This window comes from Cryptomeria japonica, chromosome 7, assembly GCF_030272615.1.
Source record: "Cryptomeria japonica chromosome 7, Sugi_1.0, whole genome shotgun sequence".
Classification (NCBI taxonomy): Eukaryota; Viridiplantae; Streptophyta; class Pinopsida; order Cupressales; family Cupressaceae; genus Cryptomeria; species Cryptomeria japonica.
Genome location: NC_081411.1, coordinates 856,699,759 through 856,710,309, shown reverse-complemented (window position 1 = coordinate 856,710,309; position 10,551 = coordinate 856,699,759). Strand labels below are relative to the sequence as shown.

At 34.3% G+C, this 10,551-nt stretch overlaps 1 protein-coding gene across 1 annotated transcript; it reads left to right on the top strand.

Moving 5' to 3' along the window:
* The first annotated feature begins 551 nt into the window (after nucleotides 1-551).
* On the top strand, nucleotides 552-1,870 carry LOC131028921 (peroxidase 49-like). The gene is made up of 4 exons (XM_057959295.2): nucleotides 552-764; nucleotides 860-1,051; nucleotides 1,151-1,316; nucleotides 1,409-1,870. The coding sequence occupies exons 1-4, from the start codon at nucleotides 552-554 to the stop codon at nucleotides 1,813-1,815; spliced, it is 978 nt and encodes a 325-aa protein (XP_057815278.2). The 3' UTR covers nucleotides 1,816-1,870.
* Nucleotides 1,871-10,551: the final 8,681 nt, after the last annotated feature.

Below are 10,551 nucleotides of genomic sequence, written 5' to 3'. Positions count from 1 at the left end.
TCCGAACTCAATTCTTCAACTAATCAAACTATTACCACATAATTGCAATTCTTGATTAATGAAAAATTTACATAGAATCACGTATTGAGAAACAAACAAACATTGAAGCAACCATAGTGAACCACTGGGATCAACTTCTGATGTTGGTTACCACTTAATTCGTTGGTGAAGTGGAAATCTGGTTGGTTGTCTAACTTAATAAACAGATTCGCTTTCCGTGCATGTTCTCTCTCTTTTTTGTCGGGTTGGGATTAAAGAAGATTTGACTGCTTGATGGGTACTAGTAATACAAGACAACATTCGTTATAAGCTGTTGGGCGTTTTCACATTGTGAGAAAAGAATTCATAATATTCCATACCGATTGCTGGTATGCTGTCTTTGTCAAGTAGAATTCTTCCAACCAATTTTATTCCTCAATAATAAGTGAGCACTGTGGTCGGCATAGCTCTTTTATATACTTACAGATACCAGCGACGCTCAAACACAAACGCATAGCATAATCAATCCGACCATTTTGTGTAATTTAGCTATTTCTGCTGAGTCTCTGAAAATGGCTGGTATGGTGTCAAAGCTAGTTGTTGTTCTTGTGATTTTAGCAGTCCATGGAGCATGTGATACTTCTGGGCTGGACCCCAATTTCTACGTCAACAAATGTCCCACTGCTCTAGAGATTGTAAGATCGGCTGTAAAAAAGGCAGTGGCCGAGGAGGCCCGCATGGCTGCATCTTTGCTTCGCCTTCATTTCCACGACTGTTTTGTTCAAGTAAATATATTACATATTACACACTGACTGTGTGATGTGATGTGAGGTTAAAGAGCATTGTGAATGTGCACTGAATGGTTGTTGAATTTTGACAGGGTTGTGACGGCTCGGTGTTGCTGGACGACAATGCGACATTCACAGGGGAGAAGACTGCAGTCCCAAATAACAATTCTCTCAGAGGATTTGACGTCGTCGATAACATCAAAACTGAATTGGAGAATGCGTGCCCACAGACTGTCTCCTGTGCTGACATCCTCGCCATTGCAGCTCGGGACTCTGTAGTCCTGGTAAATACTATATTTATTGTTTCGCTATATGCATATGTTTATGTTGTAAATGGTGCAGAGTAGTGTAATACATATATGTTTATGTTCAAACTGATGCAGAGTGGAGGGGCGTGGTGGAGTGTAGCACTGGGAAGACGGGACTCGAGAAGCGCTAGCTTGAGTGGAGCAAATCAAAATCTTCCAGCGCCCAACTCCACTTTGCAGACTCTTATCACTAAATTCAAACTTCAGGGCCTTAACCAGGTCGACTTGGTTGTACTTTCAGGTATGTATGTATTCCTTAATAAGTATTTATTTATCCCTCTTCCTACTCCTTTCGATTCGACATGACAGTGATGATAATAATAATGAATACAGGTGGTCACACCATCGGCATGTCACGATGCGTGAGCTTCAGGCAGAGACTGTACGGTCTCAATGGAGATGCCAACCCACAGAATATCGATAATAATTACTTGACCAATTTGAAATCGGGCTGCCCCAGTTCAGGCGGAGATAGTAATTTATCTCCCTTGGATGATGTCACCCCCACCAAATTTGACAACGACTATTTGAAGAATGTGCAAAGTTTAAAGGGACTCTTGATTTCTGATCAGATCTTGTATACCAAAGGGCAGTCTACCAAGAATATCGTGGATTACTATGCTGGTGACGAGCTGTTGTTTATGAAACAGTTTGCAGAGTCGATGGTGAAGATGGGCAACATCAAACCGCGAACTGGATCCCACGGGGAGATCAGAAAGAATTGCCGCCGAATGAATTGAGTTTTTCGATTTTTCTCTACATAAAATATCAGGCATGAAAATCTGATAGATTTGTATCTAAGGACTACATTGTTTTGGAGAATTAGATCATGTGGATCTCTTTTGTGTGTTTTGAAATTGAGATTCTTTAAGAATTCCGGAACTGTTTTATGTGTTTCAAATGTGAGATTCGTAATGCAACTCTTGGGTCCGTGTAGAATATATATCCGTATGTTTAACTTCTCATTATCAACAGATCTTGCCTACTCTTCATCTGTATATCATGTTAAATAAAAATGATCATTTTACAAATGCTTGATAACATAATTACAATCATAGAATGATTACAACGTCGTTCGCATGTCTAGAATTTGCTGCAAGGTTGATAAAAAATAATCGGAATTTTCAAAATTTTGAAAGAGAAAACTGTTTTGAAGCGAGCAATGATTATACTCAATTCAAGATTTCTTACAAGTTATAACAGCTAGGGCTTAACAAACCTACGACAATCTCTAAGATATAGGGACCATCTTCCCAAATAAATGCATCGTTAAGATTACTACTTATCTATTCAATGTGGATAAGTATGAATTCTCTTATGACACATTAGAAGCTATTGATGTTGATTAAAAATCCAAGGTTCACATGTTTACTTGGTGGAAGTTAATTGAATTCAAACTAGTGCAAGCAAGGTTACCATCTTCTAAAATGGAGTTGCACACAAGTTGAGTTGATGGTAGAGTCAATGCTATACAAAGTTCTAGACAATTAATAACAATGGAAAACTATCACACTATTATCTCATGACCCAAATTGGTAGATTAAGAAGAAGAATAGAATTAATCTTTTATGAATATTCAATCTCTTTGTGTTAAGGTTTTACTAGCTCTCAAAACAATTAATATCATCTACATAGTACATCTTGAAGTGCATCAAAGAAAATTTGTAAAATAGTGTTCAAATATAGAAAATAATATATATTTAAAATTTTTGTTCAAGAAAAATTGTTGAAAAGATGGAGATATTTTCACATCAAACACCCTAGGTTGAAATTGTGAGCTTAGTGATAAAAAGTAGGAACTAAGTTGTGGAATCACCCTTGAGGCTATTGATCTAGCCTCTACATGCTCTTAACACATGGATATAATTCAAGAAGTTTGTGCTTCTTTCTTTACCTTTTCTTGATTTGAGGCTAGGATTTGACAAATATCTTGACCTCCTCTATGATGTTTTATCTTCTTTGTACTTGTCTTCACTCCTTGAGAACTAGTTTACTTTTTGATCCACCCCCCTCCTCTGCAAACCTTGCACTTCTATAAAAGCTTGTTGTAATTCCTACTAATTTCTTTTTTAGTTTTTCATATGATTGTTTTATGAGTTTATAATATCTATAGCTATTGATTCCTACTTCCATAAGAAATTCTAATTTCTTGTGCATTATGTTATATTTTTTTTTCAAGTAACTCATTAGAATACTTCAGAGATATAAAATACATTTTTTTTCGAAACCTTCAATCTATGGAAATAATACATTCAACCAAGATAAATAATGCTCACCACCCAGATAACAAAGCCAAACCCACAAAAGACTATCTAACAAAAATTAGATGATTAAGAATGAAACCCCACACACAAGACAAAAAAGCCTACCAACAAAAATAAATAGAGAGATCCGCCATTGACAAAACTGTAGTGACAACAAAACTAGCAGAGAGGTTGTATGAAAGGGCCAAATACATTTGCTCATTTATAGATAATTACAATGCTAACAACCAAAATAGAGCCAATATTTGAGTGACTAGGAACAAAGAGTTCCTTAAGAAGAGAGAAACCAATTACTAGAGCTGACGTCCAGAGGAGCTTGTTATAAAGGGATGGATGGGATTGGTACCACATCTTCCTCATCTTCTTGCATTTCCAGAGTAAAGAGTTTATGAATGCCAATAAAACTGTCTAGAGCCACCAACATGGTACTAGCATCCTGATAATTGAGCAATCTCTCAAGGCTCATGATGGTGCCATTAAAGTCATTGCAAATAATTCTTTCCTTAATCACAGATAACATCTCAGCATAGAACCCATTAGAAAGAAGGCAAGATAAAGCCATGAAACCACCATAAGGAAAAAAATCCATAATCAAACTTGAATAACAAGATAATGCATTAGCAAGAGAAGTAGGTGAGAAGAGGTAGGGCTGAATGAAGGCGAACACCATTGCAAATACCATCTCACGATCCTACAATAAGTTCATGCAAAATTTCTAGATTTTGCCCCAAGTACAATTTATTCAAGATTTCGTGTTTTGAAACTTTGGTTAATTGTTTTGTTTTTTTGACTCTTGGGAACATTTTGGTTGTGTGGGTTGGCTTCTTTTTGTTTTAATCATATGGATATTTAGTGTTTTTTGCCCTTATGAATCATTTGAGCATCTTCTGTAAAAACTTCTTTTGTAGACATATTGAGACACAATACCACATAGTTTTAATGTATTTGGAGGATTCTGCACAAATGTTGTGCCATTTTATTGTACTTGTACTATATTATAAAGTCTCATGGGGGTTGTGTAGTGCCTTTTTTATTTTCAAATTATAACTTTGTTCCTGCCTCATGCATGTATGTAGTCTTGGTACACATTGTTTTCTCAATTGCAAGTACTCTATCTTGGTCACTTTAGATGTTGTATCATCTCCTTCATGCATTGCTTCGTGACACACAATTTCAATGGACTTGTCATGTCTCTCCCTATTCAACATTATGGGGGGTCTATACTATTCATGCTAATGCTTCCTTGGTTTTGCTTGGATTATATTTTGAAACATTATCAAGCATTCCTTTTTTTGAGGAAATCTTCTCTCCTCTCTTCACACTATTGCACTTCTATTTTCAAATTCATTGGTTGAGTAGTGATGATAAGATCACTCATACAACTTCATAGGTTGAGTTGTATCATCAGGGTCACTTGTGTAGATTCATGTTCCATCTATATTTTTGATTGGATTGATAGATATTTTATAGTTATTTTTGTTTGATCAATGTTTGAGTAGTATCATTTGTGATATTCATGCAAATTGTTGTCTTCTTGATCATGATCATCTTTTTTAGAGGAGGTTCTTTAGTTACAAAACCGTATCAAACTTCTTTTAATAGTTGAATGTAGCTTCTTCATGCTTCAATGATTTTCTTCATGGTCACATTTTCATAGAGGTGAGTTGAGATTATAAGTCATGAGATTATAAGGCATAGAGAAGAAATGTAGACTTTAGGGAATATAATTGTGGTAAGAATAGGCATGAGATGTCATAGGTTGAGTTTGATCCAATAGGTGAAACATTGGGGTAAGCTCATGGTAATTTGGGTCTGTGTTAATTTGTGGGCAAGGAAAATATAGTATACTTTTTGTTGACATGAGAATGGATGAAGGAATGGTAGGAGCATTCTTAGTTATAAGATAATCCTTCAAGTCATGATAAGATTACCCTCGGTCTTGAGCTATATTATAAGGTGGGGTATATGCATCATGTATGGAAATTTGATTTTTTTGAAGAGCGGTGGTATGATCTATAAGATGGGGGGGAAGTAACTTGGCACCACTTCTATTATGAAATATATAATAATTATTAGCATTTGTAGTAAGAATAATTTTCATCACTTTAATGGTCTTATGGTCTTCTTCAATATCTCTTAGCTCTTCCAATGACAATTTATCTAGTCTTCAATTTCAATCTCTAATTTTTGAGTTTTTGTAGGTTGAGTGTTTTGATTATCTTCAAGAGAAGGTAAATGTTTTGGCATTCCAAATGGATATTGAGTTAGTTTTGGAGAAGTTTGGATGTTTGACTCAGGTTCTTGTGATTCCATGTTTTTATTATGTTACGATCATTGCCATGTGTAAATTTCAAGTTTGCAAGTTTTTTTTTGTTTCAATTGTTGTTTTAGGTTTGATAATCTAAATTTTTTCTATTTTTGATGGTGTGAAGGTCTACTTTTCTTATTGGATTGTTAGGTTTTTGAAAGACTGATGTTGAAGCAAATGTACTAGGGAATATTCTAGATGCATTGAGGAAGGTGCCAAATGGGTTTAGGGAACATGTGGAATATGTTGGGCTATGTGGCATTTGCTCAAGGATTTTTTCCAAATCTACAAGGTTACTTGCTAATTTCTTAAGATTTTTTTTTGCCAAATGTACTAGGCTATGTGCCAATTGCTCAGGGATTTTTGCCAAACTTGCTAGGTAACTTGCCAATTGCTTAAGGTTCTTTTTGCCAAATGCACTAGTTAACTTGCCAATTTCTTAGGGTTTTTTGCTAAATGTGCTAGGTAACTTGCTAATTGCACATGGTTTTTGTCCAAATGTGTTGGTAACTTGTTAGTTGCTTAGGGTTTTTTGCTAAATACACTAGATAGCTTGTCGATTGCTCAATCTTTTTGCCAAATGTGTTGGGTAACTTGACATTTGCTTAGGGTATTTTGCCAAATGCGTAGAGCTATGCACCAAACACATGGAGCTATTTTCCATAAGAGTGATTCTACAAGATTTTGAGTATTAGCAATGATTTTGAGTTTTTGATTAGATATTTTGACTTAAAAAATGATGCAATTGAACCAATTTTAGTGCATAAACATAAAAAGTGGAATGCATACACACCTATATCGACAAATACAAATTCATTTGAACTTGATTGTTTTTTATTTTTTAAGATTTTGTTTCTTTGAAAATTGATTAAATATATGAGAATACATTAAATAAATGAAAAATAAAACACATTACCTATGACTCAATTTGAATTTCTACCCCTTTTGGTTTCAATTGGGGAAAGAGATCTAAACACCCAAACATATAAAACACATTAACGAGCCTACTCAAGTGGGATTATCAATCCTTGCATGCATAGGTAATGATGGCAAGCAATTCAACTATAGGCTTTACAAGCTCAACTAGAGGTATCATCTATATATCACAAGGGCCCAAGGGTATGTTGAGGCCTAAAATTAAGATGGTTAGTTATTTATTATTTTAAAATATTTATAATTTATTGAGAGGAATCTCATAGTAGGAGCATCTCAAGATGTAAAAATAATTTTACATGATCCAAAAATATTTTGGGTCTTTATTTATTTGTTTGTGGGTTTTCAAGACACGATTCTAACAATATCTCTTATGATATCAAGGACCCTGCACTTACCAAAACTTGATTTAGTAGACCAAATACCCTTTCAATGTAGTCTTATTTCAACTATTCTATATAATTTAAGAAACACAACACTAATATATATATATTGTTAAAAAGAGTAATATATTTGTTGATAAGAAATATAAATATATGTCAATTAAATTTTTTTTTTTTACATAAAATAAGATTTGTTTCGATGATTAAATAATATCTTTTGACATAGAGAGACTTTTTCAATTCCTTAAAAGTAAGCATTAAACTTATTGAAGCAACCTTATGGATCCACTGGGTTAACTTGGAGTGACTTTGCCTATGAGATCAAGCACCATAGGTAGCATTGTCTTTGGGAATTGGAGACTAAGAACCAAGAGACCATAGATATGAGATTAAACTATCACGTCTGACAGACTGACTGCGCCTTCATTAACACCCTAAAAAAATCATAACACATTCTATATATACACACGGTGAACAGATGCGCAAGAAGTAAACATCTCAAAATATCTCAAAACCTGATTTTCTGCAGAGTAAGATAAGATAAGCATTAATTAGATTTTATGCAAGGTTGTTCTTCATTGGCGGTGGAGAAATGGGTCTTCAAGCAGCGGTGGGAAATCAGATTGTCTTCTAGTGCAGTGAAGAAGTCAAAGTTCAGCAAACAGAGGGAGAAACTATTGTTTATTCCATCACTCCCTCTTAATTTTGATCATATATGTTTCATTAAATTGTTCTTACATCATACAAACTCTTATATTTTTTCTGTGAATTTTATACAATTCTTTTGTCTGCAAATTGATCTTCTGAACTGTAAAACTCCATACAAATTTCATTATTCTTTTACCAGTTCTCAAATTAAATGAAATCTATTATCAACAATATGCTTACTTTTCTTACTTTTCTTATGAAAAATATGGTAGATTTGTTGTCACAATAAATCTGAATGGTTCTTCTTTTTCATGTAACAACTATGTCAAAATTCTTTTCATCCACAATCTGATAAGTTTCTACTGTCACTGCAACATATTGTGACAATGGGTTGCATCTTTGATGTGTTTTTCCTATCAACAGCATTGCTTGCAAAATCACTATCGGAATATCCAATTAGCTTAAATTGGAAACTGATGTATACAAAATACCAAAATTTGTTGTTCCAGCAATATATCGTAAGATCTTTTTTCCGTCTTGTCAGTGGGTGGTTATTGGAGACTCCATAAATTTGGAAATTAAACTTACAGAAAACATTAAATCAAGCCTTGATGTTGTCAAATACATGAGACTTCCAACCAATCTCTTATACAAAGTCAGATTAACACTTGATCTTACTGAGTTTTGTACTAGCTGCGATTGGTGTTGTAGCTGGCTTACAGTTCATCATCTTAAATATTCTCAAAATATCTTTTGCATACTTAGATTGGCAAATAAAAATACCATCTTCAGATTGAGTAATTTCAATACCAAGAAAATATTTCATGTACTAAATTAGTCGTATCAAACTCTATTTTCATGGCTGTCTTCAAGTCATTTATAGAGAGATCTCTACAAAAATCAAATCATCAACATACGAGCAAACTATCACAAGTTTTCCTTCCTTATTTACCTTTGTATACAAGGTTGGCTCACTTGTCCACTCCTAAATACTTTGTTATTCAAGTATTCATCAATCCTGGTATACCATACTCTGGGAGCTTGTTTCAATCCATATAATGGTTTTTTTTAACTTGTAGACCTTATCTTCTTGTCCTTCATTTTCATATCTTGAAGATTGTTTCACATAAACCTCTTTTTTTTCAAAAATTCAGTTAAAAATGTAGACTTCACATCCATCTACTATATTTTCTATTTTTGTGTGTGTTGCAATAGCTAAAACCATCCTGATTATGTCAAGTCTAGCAATAGGTGCAAACGTTACATTATAATCAATATTGGGATGATGATTGAGGCCCTGAGCTACAAGTCTTGCTTTGTGCTTCTCATCCTTACCTTCAACGTTTAACTTAGTCTTATAAATCCATTTAACACCTATACTATTGTAGATATATGATAGATCCATTTAACTTAGTCTTATAAATCCATTTTCTCAATCTTTTTTCTCTTGTTCTACTTTCTAATTCTTGATGATGGATCATGGAGTTTGATCCAAAACGTCGAGCAAAAAAATTCATGGTGTTTTTTTTTTGAAGCTATGTATGTTAACCTATACTATTTTTATCTTTAGGTAAGTCTACAAGATCCCAAGTGTTATTCCTCTCTATGGCATCAATCTCTTCATCCATAGATTTTACCCAAACCTTTTCTTTAACTTCTTCAAAATTTATAGGATCATGCATGCAATCAATGCGAAATTTGAAACTCAATCTATTTCTTCATTCTACTCATAGAATTCTCTTAAGCTTCTAGTCTTTTCACCTCTAATTATGTTTCTTAATGTAGCTAATGTGAGATATTTTCATTGCTTACCTTTTATTCTATTGTTTGTTGTCCACCATAACTTGATGGTTCACCGTGCTCTTGAATTTTGGGTATTCTAAACTATGATGAGCTAGCTCTTGGAGATCATCTTCCTAGAGTACTTGTTGGAGGTGCATGTGCCTATGGAATCAACTATCCATCCTATACGACTTGCTCATTTCCTTCATCATCTCCATGAAATAATACAACTCCCTCTGCAATAGATTTATCTATGCTTCCATCCCAAGCCTTTTTTTCCTTGAACTCAACATCTCTACTAATAATATACTTCTTGGTGATCGAATTATATAACTTATATGCCTTCAACTCTTCATTGTATCCAGTAAGAATACACTTCTCACTTTGGTCATCCAAATTCCTTCTCATCTCTTTAGGTAAATGTGCATAAGCCACAAACCCAAAAATCCTCAAATGAGATATGTTGCAACTCTTACCACTTCAAGCTTGTTGGGGAACCATTAGATTTGTGTGAATGTTGTCATTGATGGACCAAACCCTATGATCCAGATAGGACCAGATGTAGCATGTTGAGTAGCAGTGGAAGTCAGGTAGGTATGTAGCATGCTGAGTAGAAGTGGAATTCAAGTACGTATGTAATGTTGAGCAGTGAGGTATGGTTTACAGGAGTATTTTTTGGAAGATCCTTTTGCTCCAGAATCTAGTGATTTTGCTAGTAATGGTTTGTATCAAGTATTGGTATTAGTTGTGACAATTGTATTGCTACCCCAATGTTAGTATTGCAATTTGATCTATGAATTCTATGCTCTAGAATCCATGGCATTTGTATCTTGAAAATGGAAGCTGTTTTGCTTGGAATTCGTGTCTATTGGTCTGGCATACCTATTATTTTGTTCCAGTAATTAAGAAAGAAGTGTGTAGAAGATCAGTGAAGGCCGACTTGGTTACCCTATTTTGGTCGAGGCATATTTGAGTAACGTGTTGATCCAAGCAATGCATTATTGTATAAACCTTTTGTGTTTGGCCGACATATTATCTTGGTGTATGTGCATATATATATATAGAAACAAAGTGTATTCGAGCAGGGTATATGGATGTATGCATGGAGTGTGTGAGTGACAAAGTAGTGGTATGTGAGGTGAACAAGATAGAGAGACA

Coding starts and splice junctions, on each gene's coding strand:
- LOC131028921 (XM_057959295.2), top strand. CDS start 552: ATGGCTGGTATGGTGTCAAAGCTAGTTGTTGTTCTTGTGATTTTAGCA. Junction 765..859: donor TCCACGACTGTTTTGTTCAA/GTAAATATATTA, acceptor GAATTTTGACAG/GGTTGTGACGGCTCGGTGTT. Junction 1,052..1,150: donor CTCGGGACTCTGTAGTCCTG/GTAAATACTATA, acceptor AAACTGATGCAG/AGTGGAGGGGCGTGGTGGAG.